The sequence below is a fragment of the Phyllostomus hastatus genome, unplaced genomic scaffold (genome assembly GCF_019186645.2).
Source record: "Phyllostomus hastatus isolate PE091 unplaced genomic scaffold, TTU_PhHast_1.1 phas_contig_38, whole genome shotgun sequence".
In the NCBI taxonomy this organism is placed as follows: domain Eukaryota; kingdom Metazoa; phylum Chordata; class Mammalia; order Chiroptera; family Phyllostomidae; genus Phyllostomus; species Phyllostomus hastatus.
In genome coordinates this window covers 35,434,075-35,459,520 of record NW_025333869.1, presented here as the reverse complement: position 1 = coordinate 35,459,520, position 25,446 = coordinate 35,434,075, and the positions used below count along the sequence as shown (strand labels likewise).

The 25,446-nt window shown below is 40.3% G+C and overlaps 1 protein-coding gene across 3 annotated transcripts in view; it reads right to left on the bottom strand.

Moving 5' to 3' along the window:
- FAM13C (family with sequence similarity 13 member C) overlaps positions 1 to 24,523 on the bottom strand; it is a 125,953-nt gene extending 101,430 nt beyond the window's left edge. Inside the window, exons 1-3 of one of the 3 annotated variants that reach the window (XM_045841818.1) lie at positions 24,392 to 24,523; positions 15,985 to 16,044; positions 10,983 to 11,178 (exon numbers count right to left, since the gene is read on the bottom strand). In XM_045841818.1, the coding sequence (XP_045697774.1) occupies positions 10,983 to 11,178; positions 15,985 to 16,044; positions 24,392 to 24,453 (318 nt within the window). In that variant the 5' untranslated portion in view covers positions 24,454 to 24,523. The remainder of the gene's footprint in view (positions 1 to 10,982; positions 11,179 to 15,984; positions 16,045 to 24,391) is intronic. The other 2 variants (XM_045841819.1, XM_045841820.1) reach the window with 2 other exon arrangements.
- Positions 24,524 to 25,446: the final 923 nt, after the last annotated feature.

Sequence of the window (25,446 nt, the reverse complement as noted above, 5' to 3'; positions counted from 1 at the left end):
GTAGGATCCAGGAGGATAAACTCTGAAGGCAGATTTTCAAACTTTTTTGTACTTCCATTCAGTTTTTAAGGCTTTGTCATCCCAAGAGCGTGGGCCGCTTTTTGCAGTGCTTCATGCTGTTTGAACACTAACGATGTAAAATAAATACTGCAATAAGCCACCTAGGCATAGATAAGCCAGCGACTTCACTTCCCATGCCTTCTTTAGCTCTCACAGAAGAGTCAAACAAAAATAATCCCAATGTTCTCAGGCTACATCGGTCCATCCTGGAGGAGAAGGTGAAGGAGGTTAAATATTCATGCATTCATTCTTAATACAGTCGCCAGATTTAGAAAATAAAAACACATGATGTCTAGTTCAAAGTGCATCTCAGATAAACAAGGAATAACATTTGCTTACACAAATACTCCCACTCCTGTTTAAAGCAATATCTACATGGGACATAGTTATACTACAAAATCACTCGTTGTTTATCTGAAATTCAAATTTAACTGGCCACCCCATATTTTATCTGGCAGCTACAGTTCTTGCAAAATGAACCTAAAATTGCAGACTTGAGGTTGATATGTTATGTCTCAGTCCCAAAGTGATATTTAACCATGTTTGATAAAGTTTAGATTGGCGATCCTTAGTTACCCAAAATGTCGGTTCATTATGTTTCTGCTATCCAGACTTCCCAGACAGCTTTGCTTCCAAGCTCCAAAGCAGGCTGCCTGAGTCCCTGCTAAGCTGTTTTCTTTGCCTAAAGAACACCCTAATCTTGGATAAATATCACCAAGTACATGAGAATGTGAATTTGCATATCTGTGTGTATGCAGAAACCCAGCTCTCACATCTGACAATATTTAAAATTGTCAAATCCACTTTCTACAGAGAGTATTATTTTTGAACCAACTTAAAAAATCTCTTAATTACGGCCTCACAGGTTTAGGGAGCATAACCCAAAGTCACTACAATCTTCTGGCAAGTGTAAGATCACAATTGTCCCTAAATAAAATAACAATTAAGGCACTCTGAAGTTTCATTTGGCAATAGAGAAGCAATCAATAACAAACCCTACTTCTTTTTGTCTGATAATAATGAAGCAGGTGTTTATGCAAAGGGATGCTTATATAAAACTCCAATTTCTGTTCAAAACAATAATATAATGGTATGTGTATACTTTGGTAATACTTGATTAGCCTAATTTATAATGTTGTTTTCTTTCTTCTAGTCCTTGGTATTAATACCATTAATACTTCAGTATTATGAAGGGCTAGAAGAGAAGAAGGCTGATTAACTCACTGCTTTAAGTTACGAGCTGGTTTGAGTGGGAGATGGGGAAGTCCTTAGTGCTGCTGGCCAGCATTTCCTTCTTCCGCTTTGGGCATATTGTGGACTTGTGCTTCCTGGTTCCTGGTGTTATGGGGGTGTGGTTATGCGGGGAGCCCGTGACCAGCTCTGGCCAGTGAGTAGAGAATGAAAATACTGTGTGTTGCTTCAGGACTGAACTTTCTAATGATTAGTGCGGACACCTCCAGAGCTCTTTATTCTCTCTCAGCAAACAGCAAAATTCAAGACTCTGACTGCCAAGTTAGTCTGAGTCCTTAATTGACCACCACAAACCAACACTTCCTGGTGACCAAGGATGGATATGTAATACGTATAAGAAATGTACTTTTGTTGGCTTAAACTACCAAGGTTGGAGTTATTGTTACTGCAGCACAGCCCAGCTTGGCCTAACTCAGGGGACATAGACAATTATTGAGGTCTTAGTGTATAACCAGTCAAATGAGCCCATAAAATATTCTATGCACTATTTTAGCTCCCTGAAACTTGCTGAATGTTTAAGGTTATATCATTTTCCCTTCTATTCTCAACAAACTCTTAAGGTAGATACAAATTATTATCTTCACTTTATAGATAGGAAAACTGACACAGAGCTGGTAGGTAGATGCTTAGAGTCATACAGACAGAAGGGGCTGAGCATATCTATCTGGACCATGGCTATCTGGACCTGTAGACCATGTTTTTCACCACTTCACTATACCTCCATTCAATTCATTAGCCCTGAGATTTTTCAAAGAAAACTTATGCACAGTAGAGGGAGGAAGTCTTGGAGCGCTGAGGGGCAGCAGGTGCTAATAGAGACAGAGCTGTCTCAGGGATGTTACTGTTCTTTCTGCGCATTGTTAGTTCTTGACTATGGGCTGAATTTAAAAGGCTATATAATGTTAGAAACTATCTTTGAAACTATGTAGGGAAAATTGGAAATGGTTTAAATTAGAATTGCTTATCTATGCAAAAGATACAGAGGAAGAGGAAAAATAAGACAATTTCAAGACCATCCTACATGGAAGCCATCTACATCTCTGTCGAACATTCCAACAGCATGTAAATAAGGTTGGTCCTTGTCACCAGGCTCAACTGATTCTCAAGAGAACCTATGCAATGCCTCCTTATTCACTGTTTTAGAGAATTTTTCTGTAACTCCCATTACAGGTGGAATGTCAACCAGATAATGTATCCCCAAGCATTACAATGCCAAAATTTCAAATTTCCTATTGATTGTAAACTTGTTTGAAAATAGCTAGGGTTGTTTTGAACACAAACTCTCTGAGAATGACCATTTCTTTAACTTTTGAGATTTAATGCCCAGGCAAATCAGTGCTATCACTTTATTTTAAGGGGGAATCAGGTCAGTATTTAAGCTGAATTTTTTTTAAGTAATAAGGTGATGTTGCAGACATTCCATGTTCCTCCCTAAAAATAGCTTTCTTCAGCTTAATCATTTAAAAACAGGTTGGTTGTTAATTCAAAGAGAAGTTTTAGAATCTGATGTATCACAATAAATCATAAACCCAAATATTGACTCAGATGACCTCACTTTCACAGACCCTGAATTTCTCAGAGCTCTGTCCCCCTTTTACTCCTGGGGGAGTGAAGAGGAACTTTGTAAACAAACCTGGAGGATCACCTTTCTTCCTGACCAGTAGTAACAAGTCTCCCAAAAAATCCAGACATAAAAGGAATAGAAGTAAACCTCTATGATGGAGCTGCAAAAATCAGGCAAGAGAAAGAATGCAACACAGACCCATGTGTCAAAACAATTATCTAATGAAGACCAATTGTTAGAATCACAGTAACTTCACGCTCTTGACACACTGCAAGAAGCAAGCCCTTAAAGGCATGTTCAAAACTTAAAAGTCTTCCTTTCACTGAAAACAAAGTGAAATTCTCTTTGAAGTTCATTTTAGCTTTACAGTGCTCTCAATTTCAGTCATTCAGCTATACTGACTTTCTTGCTTTTACCATTTGTATTTGCTCAGTAGTTCAGTAATATATTAAGAAAAACATACAGAAAGTAGGTCTATAGTTGGAAACAAAACCTTTGTTCTTTTGGGGAGAAAAATGACCCAGAATTCACTATTGGCTTTCATCTAATTCAGAGTCTAACACAGTGAGAATAAAAACTATTCTTATATAAATAAGAACCTTCCAAAATGGAAATATAGTAAACACTTCATAGTTAGGTTGTTTTGCCTGAAAAGTGTTTAGGAGGTTTTTATTTCTGCAGAAAAATAAAATTGTAAATTTCACAATCAGACCTGAATTCCTTTCTAGCCTCTTAACAGATCTACTGGTGCCAAGGGGAAGAAACCTAATGCTGGGCACCCCAGACTGAACAGTTGGGCTCCCCACGGAACTGAATCAGCAGTATGATCACAGTGCACGACTCACTGCTGAAAAGCTCTCTATATAGCCTCCTACTTTTTATCTTCTGCTAAAATAGCCATCAGAGGGAGGACAGAAGGAAGGTACACAGCCTGATGCCAGCTGCTACGGAGTGAAGATGATAAGACTTGATCACCGGCACTAAATCTAATCATCCTCCGGACAGTTATGAGGTCCAGTACTGGAAGCTGGTTCTGTTAGGCAAGTCAGTCATCCCCAAATCAGATAGTCTGGGATTAATACTAAAACAATACTGTCACAAGATATTACAACATATATAATCTATTACTTTTTTAAACCAGGATGCTATTTTAATCACCTAGGGGAATATTAATATATATGGATGTTTAAAATTTAACAGCGGGTTTATACATTTTCTGTTGTGCATTCAGAAAAGTATGACTACAAGAAACCAACTGGAGATGAACAGTTCTGGGAAAAGGTAGTAATTGTACCAGGAACAAGACTAATCAAGGTTGGTAGTCACATGCAATAAATAGAAAATGTGGGTGCATATTTTCCAAGATGAAGAATTACCCAAATATTCTGTAGCAGAGAGAGGAAATCTCCAGAGCTCATTGTTAATCATAATGAGATATGATAAAGCACACATACATTTTTACTGAGATATAATTAACCTATAGCATTAGATTAGTTCCAGTTATATAACATAATGATTCAATATATTTATATATTACAAAATGATCAGCACAATAGTTCTAGATAACATCCATCACAACACATAGTTACAAATTTTTTTCATAATGAGAACTTTTAAGATCTACTCTCTTGGCAACTTTCAAATACATACAGTATTATTAATTATATGCAGTCTGTAATAAATATTACAGTATTACTGGTTATGGTCACTATGCTGTACATTAAATTCCCAGGGCTGTCTTATTTTATATCTGGAAGTTTGTACCTTTTGACCATCTTCACCCATTTTGCCTGCCCTCCATATTCTGTGTCATTTTCCACAAAATATTACAACATACATAACCTATTCCCTTTCATCAGCTCTCTTCCTAGAAAAATGTCTCTTCCAATAAGACATTCCACCCAATAGCAAACTGTCACTGGCTTCTGCTTTGATAAAGAGTTTCTGTTTAGTACAAATTCATGACTCTTAATTTCAAGTTCATCATATCAATAAAGTAGAATTAGCATCAATATAACCTGACTTTCCAGGAGACAGGTCATTAAGCGGTGCTTATCCAAGCCATATTTCACAAAGCCCATTGTCTAGGGAAGAGGGGAGTAAACAGGCAAAAAGGAAAACTCAGCCGATCTTGTTCAAATGAAAGTACTCCTTATTCCAAATTACTTAACTTCTTTAAAGACATTCTTGTGTTGCCTTCCTGGTTCCTGGACTTTTATTTATGCCTAAAACCCTCCTCTTTTAAATCATTCATAGTGTGTGCAAAACTGTAACCAGCCCTCCAGACCTGTACACAGAACCTCAGATCCTGCTACTGTACTATGGTTGCTTCTCAGAGATGTGGCCAAGGCCAAGAAAAAAAAGTTGCTCAAGGTGAGATTTGAATCTTACCCTCCAGAAGTGAAATTTCCAACTGTAACTTGGGCTGATCAGAAAAATAAGAAAGATAGAAACTTCGATGGTTACTATCAGGCCCCTTCTCACGTGCTCATATCCCCGCTCCCAATCTGGTTAGGATCAGATGGAAGCTCCACTCTGGGGTTCTGAACACAGACTATGTGACAAGAGAAACCAGAAATGGCAAACTCTTACAAGCATGCCCTTCAGCTTCAAAGAGGGTTGTTTTTAAGTTTATAAAGGTTATGCCCACAGGTTCTTCACAGGTGCTTTTGGGGAATGATAATCTCATAACAAGCCAGTTAGAACTGTGTCCGGATGATGGCAAGTCCTGGGCAGGATCTGCAGGGTTAGCTCCAGCTCCCCAAATAATCCGACTGCACAAACAGAACCACCTCTCCACCACAGTGCATGGTAAAACCAGTAATGTGACATTTACCCTGTGAGCAAAACTCATATGAAATAGTTCTAGCAATTTCTGTATTTGTTCCAGTCCTTGTGGAACTGTGCTTCTGACCGTACACAAAAACATCACAGTGTTATCAGTGACAACTGGATTATCCAAAACTCCGACCTGGCCACCGCCTTACTTCCTCCATTTGAATCTAGCATCATTCAGGCCAGTCAGTGGCTTTCAACTGGGGAAGCACACCAGACTTACCCAGTGAATTTAATAAAAATGAAGATGTCTTGGACCTAAACCAATCTTCATGAATCTTTCTACTTAATTTTTTGCATATTCTTTTAGGGTTATTATATTATAGCTCAAGATTTCTCATCTGTAAAAATGATTTTTTTCCATTTTTATAAAATCAGATATAAACTCCATAATTTCTTATAAAATAAGCTTATTCATAACTGTTTCAGACATTTTAATTTGAGGAGAATGACTTTATTATCTGTTTTTGCATGTCATGCTGTCCATTATTCTTATTATGAACTCTCATTAGGCTCTTCACATTTGAAAATTATTAGTGGTAAATTAACCACAACCACCTTCAGTTTCTGTCATCTATATGTCTGTTTTCCTCAGATGCCTGCCTGAAGTTTAGTTTCAGGTCAGATTCTGTGACTTCAACAAAAAAGAATGGTCTCAAGAGTCCCATGGTAAAGGCCCAGATACTTGAAACAACTGTTGTTTAAAAGGACAGACTCTGGGGAAAGGCATCTGACGACACCAATGGGTTGAGTCAGGATTCACAGGAAAGTAGTCACAAAGCAGATGGCTTCATACTAGTGCTAACCCAAAATCAAGCTGAACAGGATTTAATTACGTAGGTATGAATAGACTGATAATGGAAATGTTACTGTGGTTATTTGTTGTGAATATTATTTTAATGCTCTATTTACTGGATTTATAAGCAAGTCCTTTCTCTTTGTACTTCAACCATCTGTAACCCATACAATTTAGTATATTCTTATATTGACTAATTTTATTATTTTCTATATTCTTGATGCTCTGGCATCCGGAGCCTCGCTGACTTGCTGACTGGGAAGAGACTGGCTGATTCTTAATGCTAGAAAATATAGTAAATGACTTGCCCAGGAGACTGCCTTTCATATACAAACTGACCAACCCAGAGCCCACGCTCAAAACCACCTTCTTTATCTGGCTCATACACTCCAGGAGGCAATATTCCTCTGCCCTAGTCATCCCAGAGACAGGTACCCGACAAATAGAGATAGCCCTATACCTCAGAGTCCACTGAAATTCTTCAAACTAGCCAATCCTAAACCAGCTTACCCTGCTTGCCTTCCCTGTGGAAGCCATAACAAAGGCTCCTGTTCCTGTTCCCCTCTCCCCTTTCTGTCTCCAGGCCACCCTGGTGCTTCCTGGTGTGACCGTGGCACAGCATTCCCCTACTCCTCCTGAGAACTGGTAGCAGAGATCATTTCAGATGGCAGTCATCTTCTGATTTGCCAGCCCAGCACACTGAATTACAGTAAAACCTACATTTTAAAACCGTTCTGTTTATGTAAACTGAAATGAGTATTTTAAAAATGGCATCTGAGTCTCACTGAGTTCAGAAATTTATATGGAGTGAACTTCCTTTTCATGGAAGAGAGTTATTTGCATATATTCAATAATAATCTGTTTTCCTTTTTACCAGAGCAGAACTGGAAAAATCTGATATGCAATCTGAATGTCGCATTAAAAAGGATACTTATTGAATCAGATAGAGCAAGCCATTTTTAAGGAACTAATGTGGCTTTACATATGAGCCAATGCCTACAGAGTCCTCTAGGACAATTGGCTTGGTATCTAGCTTACAGTGCTCAACCCTTACAGGTGGTAATGACCATCACTTCCTGGCAGGCCAGGAACCTAAGGTTATTTTTGGGACCCCAAGAGGAGAAGTCACTCAGATGTATAAATACTGCAGGTAAAATATGGTGGAGTTACTTGAACTTGGTTTCCTTGCTCTTGGGATAACAAATAATACAGGCAGTAGATGTGCAATCTGAGATTTCTTATGAAAACTTCCAGAGAGAGAAGTTAATTTTGTGATTATTTAATAGAATATGGCTCTAGATTTTGCCAAGCACACTTAAGAATACATATGGTAAATTAACACTCTTGTAAATTTGCACCGATGTAAGTAACCAGACCAAACCTAGTGAGACATGCCTTATTTTGTGATCAAGAATATCTGACTATCACAAGGGAGAAGGTAGGGGGCAGGAGGACAATGCAAAGAAAAATTATAACAGACTTTAAAATTTAATGGATGTCCCAGCTAGCCCAGCCATCAGGATAACCTCTGCTTCTGTCTGTTTTTTTGCAAGGTCATAGAGATAGAAGTAACTGGGCTATTTTGGAAGGTCATAGAGATAGAAGTAACCCTGCAGAAACTGATAGCAATGCAGATAATTCCTCTCCACAGCAATGCCAATTGTGTCCAAAAGAAAGTAACTGATTATCACCCTATGGATATTGCAAGTTTTGCCCAATTTTGTTTTCATTTAAAAATTTATTTTAGCATTCCTTATCACACTACAAATATGTGATACTTTGCATCTCTTTCATACTGGTTGTAATATCTTATTGACTCCCTCTCTAATTAATGATTAAAATAAAATCTATGACATGTCTTTATTTCGTATCTGTGTAAGAGTCTTGATTATATCCTCTCTTAAAATGTAACTTTTAACCACTGAATAAACATATGCTAACATTTTATTTTAAAAAATGATGCCAATCATCTATAAACCTCTCTTAGCAGTTTTGAGTCATTCAGCAAATAACGCTGAATGCCTACCGAGTGCTGGAGATCCAAGGATAGACAAGGACTGAATCACTGACCTCATGGAACTTACATCCTAAGTGGAGCTCGCATGCACTCAAACAACATTTATCTAGCATCAGTGACCCACATCACAAAGCTTTAAGGCAGAAAAGAAAAACACACTTACAAAATTCTCTCAAACTAATCCTTTCTCTCTTTTTTTTTCACTTTCTTGGGGGTGACAGTGCTTAACAAAATTATACAAGTTTCAGGTGCACATTCCACACCACCTATCTGTGCACTGTATTGTGTGTTCACCAACACAAGTCAGGTCTCCTTCATCACCATTTATCCCCCCATACCCTCCTCCACTTTTCCCAGTCCCCTCCCCACAGCAATCCTCACATTGTTGTCCGTGTCCATGAGTTTTTTCTTTCTTTTTTCTCAAAGTAATATTTTCTAAATAAGTAATTACTGCTTATCAACCTAATACATCACCAAATGAAAAAAATTTCAGAAGGAAATCACAGGTTTTATATATAAATTAAGGTGTGAGCATCAAGAGGTCAGCAAATCACTAAACTCACAGTTGGAAGATCTGGGTACCTCTTGTTAGAAACACTGTGCTTTTATGGAAAGGACATTCTGCTCAAGTTATTCCAAACTTGATTAAACACATGTAATTCCTTAGTTTTTTCATTTGTATAAAATAATAATACTAATTCCATGGGATTGTAGTAAAACATGGTACATGCCCATAACAGTGTAAATGCTCAAATAAGTGTTTGCTGATTTTATGAATAATATTATTTATAGATGCTCAGTCTTGGCCAGTACTCAACCAATGTTAATTATCTTTCCCCCAAGAAAACAGGAAGAATGAAACATGTTTCAAGTATTTTCCTAAATACAGAAAACCTAAAATAATATTAATAAAGTTCTCTTCCTCATTAGGGGAAAAAAACTTCAGTGCGTAGACAGAGATGTCAGGACTGCACTGAAAACCACGCCAGCAGTACAGGGGTCCGATGCCGGATTGTGAGGACTGCACAAGCATGTGGCTCTCCAGAAACCTTCCATATATGGGCATCAGGTTGGGAATTACACGCCCCATTAGTACCTTATTCCAAGTGATGACTGTGTAATTTCTGTGAGGCCAGACTACAGGATGACAAGAAATCAGGTACTTCAAAGAGAGATGGCTGGTCTTCAAAAGCCCACAATGTCACAGGTAACTCTTAGCAGGGGATTCAAGGTCAAAGCTTCCCTGAAGTCAGTCAGACTCTGCAGGCAGCCCTTTGGGTACCTGTACCCTCCCTAACACCATACTTCTAATCAAACAAGTGCTGGGTATATTCAGTACTAGGCAAGGTCTCAAGATTATCATAACTTAAATGGTATTTCACACCCATCTCTTTCTGCAATTCAACTCAGTTTAAGATCATCATAACACAACTTCATGAATGCAGAAGGCATTTTATCTCATTGCCAAACTGACAAAATAAGAGATCATAATGCCAAGGAAGAAATAAGATTTAAAAAATCACAGGGCAAATAAGAAAACTACAAGGTTAAATAAACTGTCAAGCCAAAGTTGTTCTAACAGGAAGAGCACTTGGTGCCCACTTGCTAACAGGACTGGACTTACAGTCATAATTGACTTACTACACTTAGAGCCTCCCACATTGTTTTGAATGTTAACAGTTAAGTATTAACAAAAAAGTAAAGTTAACCTTAATCAAGCATCTATGTCCCAAAGGCTATGTTAGGTACATTACAGGTATAACCTCAGTGTTGGAGTTATTAACCTCTCAGTAAGATTAAAGTAGATTATATTTGTGTAATCTCTTTTAAAAGCATCATAAATTATTTGAGGAGTTTTTAATATTTTTTAAAAATCACATTTTTGCTATGTCTCTGTCCAACTAGAAAAAAATTAAAATATATACAATGTAAATTTATTACCTAACTCAATCTGGAAAGGTGCTCACTCATTCATTCAAATGCGTACTGACCTTGAAGAAGCAGACACCACCTACATACAACAAAACACTCACGTGCACGCTTGAGTATTTAGTCATGGCTGGGAAACTGCAACCTAAGGAGAATGAACAGCTCCAGGTAAACCTGAGCGTTTCCATTCGTCAAGAAGAATCTCCAAGTTTGGTACAGGAAATCCATGTGCTAGGGAAAAATACAGTAAGATCTCCTCCTCTACCCTCCCCCACAAAGAGCTTTTTTAAATCAGTGTTGAAGTCCAGTATTTAAGAGTATAAATTTGAATGGGCACTGTATTAGGCCACCCGGAACACTCTGCTGCTCCCCAGTGAAAACGAACCCTCTGTTTCAGGATGGCAGTACGCGCAATGACAAGTCACATCAATCACCTCCTGCAAAATAATGCACTCAAAACATTTGCCAGAACAGTGCCCTTGCCTGAGAAGCACCTATCTTGTAAAAGGCCGGAGGAGTGGACCCATTACCTGGCTTTCTCCGTGGCTCTTCCCATTCTCTGCTTTAAAGATGGACTTGGGTTTCCTGGACTTGAAGTTGCCCATGCTGGGTCGCAGCACGCCGTCCACCAGCACGGTCTGCTCTACATGCTGGGGCTCCCGGGATGGCTCAGGCTCCTCTAGAAGAGCCTCAGCGTTGGGGTAATTTTCTTTGTTGTCTTCATCTCTAAAACAAGAAAGACCCAATTTAGACAGCACCACAAAAAGTAATGAATTGCTTCAGGAAAGAGGAACTGGCCATACTCATTGCTGCTCTATTTATACGGACCTAGCAACAACATTTTCAGTGTCTACCGAGCCAGTTTCACAGGAACCAGGATTTGAGAAATGTGGATTTCATTCCTTGGATTACTCCATGTTCCCTTCCAATCCTTGCTAATGAATACATACTTTTTGTAGTAGTAAGTTTGTACAGACAATCATATTTTTTAGTTTTCTACTTTAAGATGCTTTCATGCATAGCATATTTTTAATCATATTTTAATAATAATGTATTCAGGTTAGATAATGTCATCCCACCTTCATAGATTAAGAGTCTAAAACCCAGAGATTACATAAAGTGCTGAATAGAAGGGCTGATTCACCCAGACCTGAGTGGTCAGGGAGATCTCAGTCTCCCGTGCATGTGTCCTTGGTCCAGGCATGGTGCTTTCTCCTCACTGGCAAGTCCATAATCACCTCTCTACAGCTTTCAGACACATTCCAAAGTTAAATGGGGTCTATTTTAATAGGATACATACTACTCCAATTAAATATAAGACAAGGGTCAAATTTTTCCCAACCAAGCCATCTGAACAACATCCTCAGTGCAAAGTCAACGATCCCATTCTCTGGGTTCTGCCAGTGTGGACTTGCTGGAGAAGATGGAATGGGCTAGCATTGCCTGCATACATTCAATGCTGGGATGGTGCTTTTAACTTTCCCTCACCAATCAAATTCAATATAATATCACCCTGCCATTTCCATTTCCTCAAAAACAGTGACAAAATAAAACTCTTATTGAAGTTAATTAGCTCTCTTCCACCTAGATGCATTTTGTTTTCTTATTTGGCTAAGAATCCAGCAAACACTACAGACAAAACCAACTGGGGCATTTCCTTATACAATCGATGCCATCATCCTTAACCCACTGGCAGCCATCAGGCACTGATTAGCAGTGGGCACTTGCCCCAGCTGGTGTTTTGCCCTCCTGCTTCCTGACTGGAAGCACCTACATAAGAGAATTTGGCAAGGTCAGGAAGCAATTCCTCTTGACTCAAGGACACATAGAGCCAAGAGACAAGACCAACAAAGGAAGGGTTTCTATGTCCACTGCTCAAAATGTCTTTTCACAAATAATAAGAGGCTTTCAACTTACTGAACTGATATCGGGAGGATGTGCTCCAATTGGTTTCTGGGAAAAGATCAGAGCAAACATTGGTATAGGAGATCTGGAGGATGACAGGGATGCAGGTGGCAAGGTGTGGAAATAAAACTATGAGAAGAATTACACTTAAGCCTCAGGTTGAGATAGGGTTGTCAGAAGCTAGGAAAATTTCTTGGCAAGTGGAACAGGGAAACTGAGACAGCTGAACACAATGGCCGGGCAATTTATAGACAGGTACAAAAAAGGTCACCTCCCTAAAGGTAACATCTAGACCTCAGCTGTGTTTCAGCTCCAGGCCCAGAAAAGCAGCAAAACCAGGTGGGGATGCCCAGAATCAACTGCAATGACTCAAGACCCCGTCCTGTAGCTGACCAACCAGAGGGTCTCCATGACCCTGAATGGTCACACCTGGAGAACTGATGAATATTCTACTGAAACCCTCCCCTGAGAACTCCCCTAAGATTCCTACCTGCAAGAGAAAGGTAAAAACCTCAAAACAAAGGAACCATCTTGCTATCTCTGGCTCTCCCTCTGGGAGCAGCCCACGTCATTCCCTTTCTCTTCATCTCCCCTCCCCCACTTCCTTCTTCACAGGCACTTAACTCTGAAACTTTAAGGCAATGAGCTGGCAGCTTGTCCCAGGCTAATCCCTTGAACGTGTCCCCAAAGCCCATTTTCTCTGACTTCCCAGGATCTAAGGCAGCTCAGCCAAGGCTCTCCTGTTGTTTCTACACTAAGCCCTTCCTTGTTTCACTGCCCCCAGCTTTAATAAACCTACTCTCACAGTCACCTGGACTCATGTTGTGAAATTTTTCCTGCACGAAGTCAAGAACCCACTCACTACAGCTGGCCCTAGGCAGACCCGCTCAGGGCCAGGCTCCTGTCCAGGAACAAGGTCAAACTTAGTGTTATCTGACAAAGGAGAACCAAACAAATGAAATAATTTTTCAGTATTAGTAACTGAAAAAAAAATCAGTGCCAGTGACACTGGCTAATATTTTCTCTGAAGTTCATTTTTACAACTAAACCATGAGTTGGGACTACACTGGTTATTTGAAAGGCAGTGGTTATTTTTCTCGGAGGGACAGCAGACTGCATGTACCACTTTGGCATGCTGATCATTTAGAACTGCAGGCAACCAAGGCCCAGCAAGAGACTCAAGAAGAGCTTTTTACCTTCCCCTTAACTGTCTAAAAGAATTTATATTGAGGGCCTGTAGCAGGAGAGAGCTAATCCCAAAGATACTTTTATATCAGAGACTGATCTGCATGGCCTGGCAAATATCTGTTACCTACAGAACTGCTCTTCTCATCTTCCTGGGGACTGTCTTCTTCCTATTTGAGATCCTCGAACCCTGCCCTTCTCCTTAGCTCAGAAGAGAATATAAGCCTCAATTACCTGACTGCCTAAGAGTATCATACCTTTGAGGTTCCCATATGTACAAAATTAAATTTGTTTTTCTCCTCTGAATCTGCCATATGTCAATTCAACTATTAGACCAGCCAAAACCGCAGAAGAAAAGAAGGGAAAATGTTTCTCCCTGACATCTCGCTAAAAACAGGTAACACTCATCCTCGCACTAGGTTCCCAGGTGAGAGACAAAGGAAGGACAGCTGCCTTTACAGTAACCTAAATGTTCCTCATTCAAGGAGGATTCTAGACCACCTGAAAATAAGAAAAAAAGTGACTTTCAAATCTAAAATAACTTTTGATAGATTCATTCCTAAAATAATACCTGAAACTTTGTTTTTGTATCATATTTTCAAGGTACCCAAAATTTATTCATCTCATTTACCTCCTTGACTTGAAAAGCAAAAAAGGTGGCTGAGGGGAGCAAAAAGCATCTTTCTCTCATTACATAAACATAAAACCTGAGTACAAAAGTCATCTTTAGATATGTATATTTCCAACCTATTAATGGTTTCTCAGAATCCACAAAACAGAAAAGTACAGGTTATGTAATGTATGCCTCTACTTCATGGGATCACTCATCACTGAGAATGATCACAATGTTCTGAAAAGCACAAGAGTCCAAAGGATCCCCCCAGTTGTCAGTTATGGAGCCTGGGCCGCACCACTTCTTGACCTCTGTGCATAAGAAGGATATCATCTCTACCCTGCAGAGATAACAGTCTCTGTGAAATGCCTACCATAGCAAGTTGATTCAAGGCCACAACCCAATAAATGGGAGCTATTGTTACTCTCACAAGGACTTATGCAAGTAATTATTTGCAAAGAAAAAACTGAGGTCTCTTTTTGGTCTTCCCATACCTCCAGGATAAATTCCAAACTCCTTAGCAAGGTACACAAACCCTTTTAAATGGGTCTTTGTTTATCTCTGGAGCATCATTTCCTACCACTCAAGTCCTCCTCACTCCGCCCAGCTCTACAGATTCCTGCCATCCTAAACTGCTTGCTGTTCCTTTAATTTGAACAATTTTTTTCTACCTTCTGTTGGCTTTCTAGTAAGTTGTTCCCTCTGCTTGATGGCATCATCTTTTTCTTGGTGTTAAGTTCCACACACATACACACACACAAAAGTCATGTGCCATGTGTAATTTTCTTCAGGAATACATCCCAGAAACATCTCTGGGCTACTCAGTCTTTTTAAGTGAATCCTCTGTTTACCTCTAGTAAAAGAGTATTTAATGCACTATAGCATCATCATCTATTATTTTTGCCTACCTCCTCCAGTGGACTAAATCTGGGAGCAGGGATTGATTTGTCTTTTCCTACGCCAAAGCCTGACAATATATGTTATCCAACAAGCAGACTTCACAGTCAGACAAATTCCAAATTCTGCCTTATAGTGGCTAAGTTATCTCAGAGGTACCATAATCCTTCTGAGCCTCAGTTTCTCCATCCACAGTATGAGGAGGGAAATATCAGCCTCCTTTCACTTGTTTAGATTACATAATAAAATGTATGTGAAAGTGCTGGAAACAAAGCGAATGTGAAGAAATGGTTAAGTGCGAAGGTTTTGCTATCGTACCATGAACCACCTTGATGACCAAGACTGTACCCCAGACACTCAGTGACTTCTTTGGTGACTAAATCTACAACCTCTTCCTTAAGGTTTACAATGGGAATACTGAGGTGGGTGAATCAATGTTTAATCCAATAGTCACTTATTGAGCATTCCCCATACAAAAGGCACTGTCCTGAATGCTAAGGTTGGATGGCAGGGAGGTGGGGGTGGGGTATTCAAAAGTGGACAAGATACAACTTCCTTTAAGAGCCAATAATCTACTAGAAAAAAATAAGACACAAAAACAAATGATTATAATTCAAAAAGACATTATAGACTCCAGACCCAGATGGTTCCTGTCCTTCATAATTAAGAACTAAGCCCCTGGCTAGTGTAGCTCAGTGGATTGAGCGCGGGCTGCGAATCAAAATGTTGCAGGTTTGACTCCCAGCCAGGGTACATGCCTGGGTTGCAGGCCATAACCCCCAGCAACCACACATTGATGTTTCTCTCTCTCTATCTCCCTCCCTTCCCTCTCTAAAAATAAATAAATAAAATCTTAAAAATAAATAAATAAATAAATAAAATCTTTAAAAAAAAAGATAAAAAAAAAAGAACTAAGAGATGGTGGGTCATACCTGAGACTGGAGCAATCAGTCTGGTCGTCATGTACAGAAATGACTATCTCTTCCTCACTCCTGCGAGAAGAAACAAAACCACATCAGAAACAACTGTGTGCTGCAGCAGAAGCAGCTATAGTCTCGAACCACAGATTAGCACAGTATACTAAAGAACAGAGTAGTACTCACTGCTGTCTCCCAAACCAGCTCTGATTCCCAACATGTCTACCAGGTAATGGTATTAATGATGTCATTTCATGTGAGCTTAAAAGCTCAGAACCAGAGGCAAGCTCTTTTTCCCTCTCCTTCTGTGTTTCACCTAAGCTAACAAGATCTCAGCGAGGACCTAAGTGTTCACAGCACTTGAGGGGACACCTGAGACCAAGATTTGTGGCTCAAAAGAGACTCCACTACACACCTCTTAGCAATTTCTCTGTTCAGGCAGTCCCAAAACACACCAGCTCCCATTAGGCTTACTCCATTGTCCTCCAAACTTCTTTGACCCCCTTTCTTTTTTACAAAACTTCTGTAATAACCTCATGAAAATGCTGAACAATCTACAGTGCCCCACACAGTCCAAGGGAACCAGGAGTAGAAGCATTCTGTCACTCCAGTGTAGGAGGAAGTCTCTGTGTGCCTGTCCTCAGCCACCCCCCACCTCATTCCATCACTCTCCAGCCGAAAATGCTTTTTTCTTTTCTTTTTTTAAATATATTTTATTAATTAGGCTATTATAGTTGTTCCAATTTTTCCCTTTGCCCCCCATCCACTCAGTATGACCCCATTCCCTCTAGCAATCCTCCCATTAGTTCATGTCCATGGTCATGCATATAAGTTTTTTGGCTTCTCCATTTCCTGTACTGTTCTTAACATCCCCGTCTATTCTGTACCTACCAATTTGTACTTCTTAATCCCTGCACCTTTTCCTCCATTCTCCCTCCTTCACCCTCCCAACTGATAACCCTCCAAATGATCTCCACATCTGTGACTCTGTTTGTGTTCTATTTGTTTCCTTAGTTTGTTTTTCACATTCAATTGTTGATAGTTGTGAATTTATTGCCATTTTAATGTTCATAGTTTTGATCTTCTTCTTTTTGTTAAATAAGTCCCTTTAACATTTCATATAATAATGGCTTGGTGATGATCTCCTTTAGCTTTACCTTGCCTGAGAAACACTTTACCTGCCCTTCAATTCTAAATGATAGCTTTGCTGGATAGAGTAATCCAGGTTGTAGGTCTTTGCTCTTCATCACTTTGAATACCTCATGCCAGTCTCTTCAAGCCTGCAAAGTTTCTTTTGAGAAATCAGGTGACAGGCTTATGGAAACTCCTTTGTAGGTAACATTCTTCTTTTCTTTTGCTGCTTTTAAGATTCCCTCTTTAACTTTTGGAATTTTAATTATGATGTGTTGGCGTGGTCCTCTTAGTGTCCATCTTGTTTGGGACTTTCTGTGCTTCCTGGACTTACATGTCTATTTCCTTCACCAAATTAGGGAAATTATCTTTCATTATTTTTTCAAATAAGTTTTCAATTTCTTGCTCTTTCTCTTCTCCTTACAGCACACCTATAATTTGAATGTTGGTGCATTTGAGGTTGTTTCAGAGGCTCCTTAGCCTATCCTGGGGGGTTTTTAATTCTTTTTTCTTCTTGCTATTCCGAATGAGTGTTTTTTTTTTCTTCCTTATGTTCCAAATCATTGATTTCATTCTTGGCTTCATCCACTTCACTGTTGATTCCCTGTAAATCTTTCTTTATTTCACTTAGTGTAACCTTCATTTCTGCCTTAGTCTTTTTCATGCTGTTGAAGTACCCAATGAGTTCCTTGAGCATCCTGATAACCAGTGTTTTGAACTCTGCATCTGATAGATTGCTTATCTCCATTTTGTTTAGTTCTTTCTCTGGAGATTTGTTTTGTTCTTTTAATTGGGCCATATTTCTTTGTCTCCTCACTTTGGAACTCTCCCTGTGTTTGTTTCTATGTATTGGGTAGAGCTGCTTTGATTCCCTGTCTTAGTAGCATAGCCTATTGCAGAAAAGCACACCAGTAAGTTAGATGGGGTAGAGCCTTAGGTAATCACCAGGGTGGGGTAACCTGTGTGAATCAGGTTGATGGAGTCTCCAATGTGGTCTTGCCACGCTGTGGCTCTGTGTGGGGGAGGGCTCAGAAAGGGGACAATGCAGCTGCCTGGCCTCTGGAGTTTTATCCAGGAGGAAGCTGTCCCCCAGCACTTGTCCTGATGCCAGACACTTCAATTTCTTCCCATATGTCACTGGTGCCCTTCTAGCTGCATGGTCTGGTCTAGGGTTGGGATCCCTTACTCCAAACGTATCCTTCTCGATTTTTATCTGCCACAGGTGGGTGCAGGACTACCTGTTCCACATTTCCACATCTCCATATCTCTGCACCTCTGACCTGTCTGGATGAATGTGACTTCTTTAATTCCTTGGTTGCCAGACTTCCATATGGCTTGATTTTCTGATGATTTGGGGTGATAGTTGTTTTGTAATTTAGTTGTAATTTTTGCTGTGGTTGTGTGAGGAGGAGAGCTGTGTTTACCTATGTCTCCATCTTGCCGAAAAATGCTTTTTCATCTTCAACTCTTACTTATCCTTCACTGCCCAAGTCAGGTGTCACAGGCTCTGGCCTAGCCAAGTTCATCCACATGCCACATTCCTACTTTAACTTTAATATGTAAATGTTTACTCTTCACTAAGAGGTTTTGGTAACCAACTCTATCTTGCCTCATACTGCTGTGTAATTATTTTGCATTTCTGAGATCTTTTTAATTAGTTAATTCCATGAGAAGAAATAGGCACAATTTCTTTTTCTAGATATGCTGCCACAGTGCTGACAGTGCTGCCCCAGAATAGATGAGTGCCTGGATCGAGTCATTGACTCTGGTGCATTAGTTACCGTGGTCCCTGAAATAACTCAGCAAGCATTTATTGAGCATGTATTGACTTCCAGGTACTGCACTGAGCATGGGAGTTGTGCTTCTGAAGCTCTGTAGAACTTAGGACTGACCAGTCTGTTTTCTATTTCCAATCCACTATGGATAGATACTTTTGTAAAACTGTCACAAGAGTGTCAAATTCCTACAAATGTTATTCCCTGTCTCTATACTGTTCTTGTCTCAGACAAGCCACAAACAATTTGGGGACCCACACTTTGAGTAGCATTACTTCTAAAGGACACAAAGTTGAAAAAGACCTGGGCCCTGCTTGAGAGATTCACAATGTAATGAGTAAGCAAAAATAAGTAAATACCTATGTCCATAAATATAACTATAATAGTGCTTATACTATATGAAATCATTTAAAATTTTTAAATATTCCTTACCAGCAATGGTTTATAATTTACCCATATGAAAAATTGATGAAAGATCCATCCTCTCCCCTTATTATATCTTTTAAATTATGGTTTTGTGCAGAATAAAACAAAGGCTACCTACTGACTCTACCCCTCTCTACCTGATGAAATATTTGGTCACACTGGCAGTTAAACAAAATTGGGTGACTTAACAAAATGTTCTTCCTAATGAAATGAACTAATGTCCTTGCTTTCTTGTCTTTGGACCATCGGTAACCTACTCGGTCCATCTCATGGAAAACAACAGTTAAATTCATAAGTATTGCCTTGTTCTCTTCCATTTGAGGCATTCACTTAGATCATCTGAGCTTTGTAATCTGAACAAAAATGTTTCCCAATAAAAGTTACCTAGCTAAGCAGAAAAATCAAGGAAGAACAGAAATCTAGAATTGTTGCTTCCAAAGAATTAGGGTTCAACCAGAGGTTCAACCCTAGGGCCCAGCAATATCTACTGTTTGGGAATTTGGCAAGGACTTATTTTTCTCTCCTTCATTACATGTGTAACCTTTCTTCTCAAAGTGCAACTAGTTAAAAATGGAAACTCAGCACCAGAACTTAGAAAGTTGCAGATGCTTTCTGAAGTATGAGGCCAGCCCTAATTAGCTGATCCAATTTTAAGGCCTACTGAACAACTTCAGTTGCCACACAAAGAAACACAGTTCCTCACTCACAGATACAGCAGTGGAACAGACCTCCCAGCTGCTTACCTGGCACACAGGCACAAGCTTTTTTAGTTCAGCTGGGCTTTCCTTTTCTGATGAAGACTGTGAAGTTCTACTCAATTAACATCTCTTTTCTGATTGCTCTATTGATTCCTTGCCCAGCAGCCCTTGCAATGTATATGCTGGCCCAATCATAAAACTGGACTCCACAGTGGGAATCCATATTTATATATCTCCACTCCTGGAAGAAAGTCAGTTCTGACCAAGTGCCTAACTGGTCTTGTGCATGGCATTCTCTTCTAGATCACAGCCCAACACAGAAATTTAAAGATGAATCTCTTTAATGATCTTCTTCCAAAACTGGGTATCTTCTAGCATAATGATTTTCAAACTGTAAATTGTGACCTATTATTGGGTCTTAAAATTATACAGCAGCTACCAGCATTTCGTTGTTATTGTTGTTAGATAAACAGAATAGAAAATGTTAATGTAGTAAGAGCTCACTGTTTTTACACCAAACTTGTTTGAATAAATCATGTCTATACGTGGGAGCTTGATTGCATCATAAAATGTTTTTCTTACCGTTATTTGTAGTAAAAAGAAAAATGCGAACAGCGCCTCTATTAAATGACTTCCTTTGAAGTTCTCATCAACTAGGTTGTAAGTCCCAGAGTTTTTAATTTGTGGTTGCCTAGACAATATGTGGATAATTTGTCTGTTCAATTATGTCTTTATGAAATGCTCAGGATTGTCAGCTTTTTCTCTGCTCAGACTTTTGCTCCCTCTGTCAACCACAAACAAGAGGAAATATGTGGTACTTCAAAGCTCATCTTTTCTTTCACATTATCTCAATAAAGCCTGACAATGAAGTGGAAACTTCCTTGGCAAAAGAGGTTAAGGAATCGCCCGGGGGGATTCCAAGGTGTACACCAGTGATTCTGCTCAACCACACTAAGCCCACCCAATAATCTCTTCAGTGTCATTCCTGGAGGTCCAGAGGAGAGGGAGAAAAACTTGTTACTTAGAATGATGGTGGTGACAGAAGTGCCCGTGAAAGGTGAAAGGTTCTCTTGTTTGACTTGTAGTAAATAAGAAGAGAGGCCTCAGGCTGGTTATTAGATAAAATGCAGTTGTGCCAGGAAGAGAGAGGACTGCCATTCACCGTGGAGTACCATGCTCCCTGAGGGCAAAGTTGCAGAGGTCCAACATGAAACCCTGTGGGAGGTGTCACAGTGTGTCCCCAGAACCCTGTGCATTAGTGCCACCTGGAGTGTCTGACTGAAACAACAGGCTCTGGCCCCGCCCCCACTCCACCCCCACTAGAACAACTCTCTGAGGGTAGGGCCCAGGAATGGGAATTTTAAAACCCGATGCCTTCCCTTCATATAACTATTATGCTCTTAAAAAGTTTAACACTGACCTAAAAGTTCACAATACTCAGACCAGCACTGGGCTGACTCCAATATAATTGCCCATTCTAGGTTTCCACTTGAGGACAAAGCCTCGGAAGTTGGATTTTTTGCATGCCCCAATCCCCTTCCCCAGTTGATACTGATGATAAGTTGGTTTTGAAAGGCATTGTTTCAGAAGATAAATAATTCATTGATAACTAAATGAGAACTCATTGTTAGCCAGAGTTCATTCCAAATAGCAGGATTGCCCTGGCTGCTGTGGCTTAGTGAACTGAGTGTCAGCCTACAATGTGAAAGGTCACTGGATCAATTCCCAGTCAGGGCACATGCCTGGGTTGTGGGCCCAGGCCCCAGCTGGGGGCGTGCTTGAGGCAACCCATCAATATTTCACATGTTGATGTTTCTCCCCTTCTCTTTCCCCCTCCCTTCCCTTTTCTCTAAAATAAATAAATAAAATTTAAAAAATCAAATAGCAGGTTTGCTGGAACAACATAGGAAATGACCATGGAAAAATGATGGATGAAAGAGCACTGAAGATGCAGAAGGGAAAGGCCAAGGCCAAGGCCATTCTGATCTTGGAAAATTGGTTAGAAAAAGGAACTGAATTGGTCCAGGGCTGCACAGACAGTGACTGGCTTGGGAAAAACTGGGAAGAGAATAAAATCTGTCCTCGAGTCCCTCCTAATTCCCCTACCACTTGACCCTTATAAGACCCCCAACTGGCCAAGTGGAACCCTATTAGGTTAGACAGACTATCTGATGACATAATGTATATTAAAGGAATAATGACAACTAGAATCCACCTCCCAGGGGCACAGACCTTTTAATTTCTATTTTAATAAGAGTCATCACCCAAGGCCTTAATCCAAAAAAAATCATATCTAGGTGGAATTTCAGGCACTAAAGAAAACAAATTAGTGTGGGTAGGAAAAAGTAGAAGCATACAGAAGGAAGAGAAAATTGTCTTGTATCCAAAACGTAAGAAAGGCAAGCACCTCCTCTATGTATGCCAAGTCCATACCCCAGCATTACTGAGCACCTACTACATCTATGTCTCAGGATAGTGTATCCTGGTCCTATTGGCTTTGGGGTTTCCCTAAAGAGCCAAGGAAAATGGTTCATATTACTGAGAGGATAAGAAAATGTTCTATTAAATAATGGCTAGTTTTAAATAATCCTATTCTGTGTTGTATTATACCTATGAAGCTTTTGGTATGTTTCAAATATGCTCCTTAGATTTTTAGATTAGCCAGATGGCATTCCAATTGTCACTCAGTGCTTTTTAAAATAAATCACTGTCACTTCTCTGAAAACAACAACAGAATCTTATGCAATCAGAATTCCTTGGGGAGTGGCCAACGATAAGGTACCAGACTTTCCCCAGCATTTAACTATAAAACCTTTACCAAAAAAAAAAAAAAAAGTTGTCCATGTGAAATCTGGAACTAATTGTCTTCATTTTAAAGCTGTTAGTCCTGCAGCTGACCCTGGGGATCTGGGCACACCAGGCTCACAAGAAGCAGACTCAGAAAGCACTCGGCCCTTATAAACACAGCAAAAGGAAGAGGAGCAGTACCTGTGCACCTGACCCAGGAAGTCTCACCTCGTTTTTGGCCAGCACACTTTGGCAGGCCTCTTCCTCTTCTTTCAGGCTTTTAGAAAATGCAATGTGGCACACAGTACCAAGCCATCTCATTATCAACATATAGGTCCCGTGAGTATTTTATATTTCATCTCCTAAATAAAGTCAACTCTGTTTTTTTTTTAAAGTGACTCCACTTGAGCCCAGAGCTCAACACTGAGAGAAGAGCAATTCCAGAGAAACAAAAGGACGTGGAAAACAAGAGGGCCTCAAGAGTCCTGTAGGATTTTATCCCTTCATCACCAAGTTACTGAGACAATGGTAAGACTCGAAGCTCACAAAATACCTAGTTCCATATTTACTTGCCTGTTAGGAAACTTTAGCAAACAGCTCCCAAGTTACTGGGCTTTCTCTATTAAACTTGCAGCATTTTCTTATTGTAGCTGGGTATAACATCTTATACACCCTTTTTCCTAAAAAACTGTTTACAGTGACTTCTTACCAAAAGGTCCCAGAAGTAAATTATCATGAGTTAGCTTAGAGAAAAAATGGTTAAATAAAGTCTAGACAGTCCCTGCATATATGTCTTTATGTAAATTATATATAAATTACATGTACTTTTAGTACAATGTACTATCAATTTTTAACATATATGTATAGTGTAATATTAGAAAAACATATTAATGAAGAGATGACAAAAATTTACATCATCAACTATAAATAGCTAATAAAAACTACTGTGCCTGCTAGCCTGGAGTAAAATATTACACTCCTTCATTCTATGTTTAAATGGTGTTAGCTGCTGCAATCAACACTTTAACCATAGGATGAGATGACTCATTCCTCTTATAGCCAGATCTTTGAAGTCAGAAGACAAAAATGACAAAAGAGCATACAAGAAAAGTTTACTCTGCTGTGTCTTAAAAATCTGTGGACAAGAGAGGGTGAGGATAAGTTTAGTCTGTTTATCACATGCTGGAATTCAACTCAAGTCAGCTCACAGCCATCTCCTATTTGTTGTCAATGTATACAACACACTTCGTGAAAACTGACACCAATGTTGGCAAAATACAGCAGAGCTTCCTTTATGAGATGTATGACATGTCAAATAGGGTTTGTTTTTTTTAAATCTGAGCTCCAAGAGCACATATCTATCTGACTGCAGTGAGCTCCAGCAAGCTATCAGCCTGTTTTAATATCTCTCAAGCTGCTGCTAAAAGGCTAATTTGAACCTGTAAAGATTTCTGGGCCCCATCAGTCAGCACCTCCCCAACCCCAGATTATGGGAGACAATGCATCTAATATGAAGAGTGGCTGGGGACCGTAGAGAGTACGTTCATGATAGTTGCTTCCAGAGAAAGGCATGCAAGTCTTATTTTAATGGCAAGAATCACTTACTCTGTTACAGCGGTGCTGCTGAAGGAATTATCCTGAAGGCTGAAACAGAAACAAGAAAACATCAGCCAAGTCGGGCGGGGGAGCCGCCTCCCTGATCGCTCTCCGGGAGTTAGAGCACACACACAAACATGGCATTGCAAGGCAAATCTCAGGGCTCGCCGGCACGCTCGCTCTACCTTGGGCTGCTGTCTGCACATGCTCGTAACGACACCCCCAGCAGGGGCCCAGACGCTGGGCGAACCACAAAGCCCGGCAGCCCCCGAGGCTGAGAGGACAGATCTGGGCGGGGCGGGGTACGCGCCGAGCAGGGACCTGGGAGCACCTGGAGAGTTACCGAGCGACCCCCAACCTTACCAGCCCCGAGCCGCATTTAATCCAGGCCTCTCGGTGCCAGCCACCCCCGGGGCTGGCAATAGGAAAGCCCAACTGTTTCTGCCTAGGTGCTGAAATCCCCCCGGGACTTGCTTTCTTGCAGACGTCTCCTACCAGTTTCTCAGAGCTACCCCCTCTAGAGATGGAAGCTCGCAGAGCTTCATCCTATGTTCAGAAAAAGCCAGGAGGGAACCAAAAGAGAGAGGGGACATGGCTGCTGTTTTAGTTTTATTTTATTTTTTTTAATTTGTGTGTTGCTGTATACGTATTGCCTGGGGAAAAGCGGAGCCTCTGAAGGAGGGCTCGCAGCATCACCCCCAATCTGACTGCATGCTGTTATTTCAGTCCCTCAGAGGAAGCGCCAGGCCCTGGGACAACAGAGCTGTGAATGAACCCACGCAGGGCGAGTAGAGAATTTATTCCAGGCATTAGCTGGTGACTGAGGGGGGCTGTGCAAGAGGTGGGGCTTCCAACGCCCAGGCAGCCTGCCTGAGCTCCGCTTCCAAACACCTTTACAAAAAATGAGAAATAGCATCCTCAAATGCTATCCCCTCTAAATAAAAGCAGCCCCGTTGGGGGAAGGGAAGGCTGTCAGCCCCCACTCGCTTCCTCCTGGAGATGTTTGTCCTGCCGGCTTCCCATTGTTCATTTCTCCTGTCAGTTTGACCTTGATATGGAATGAA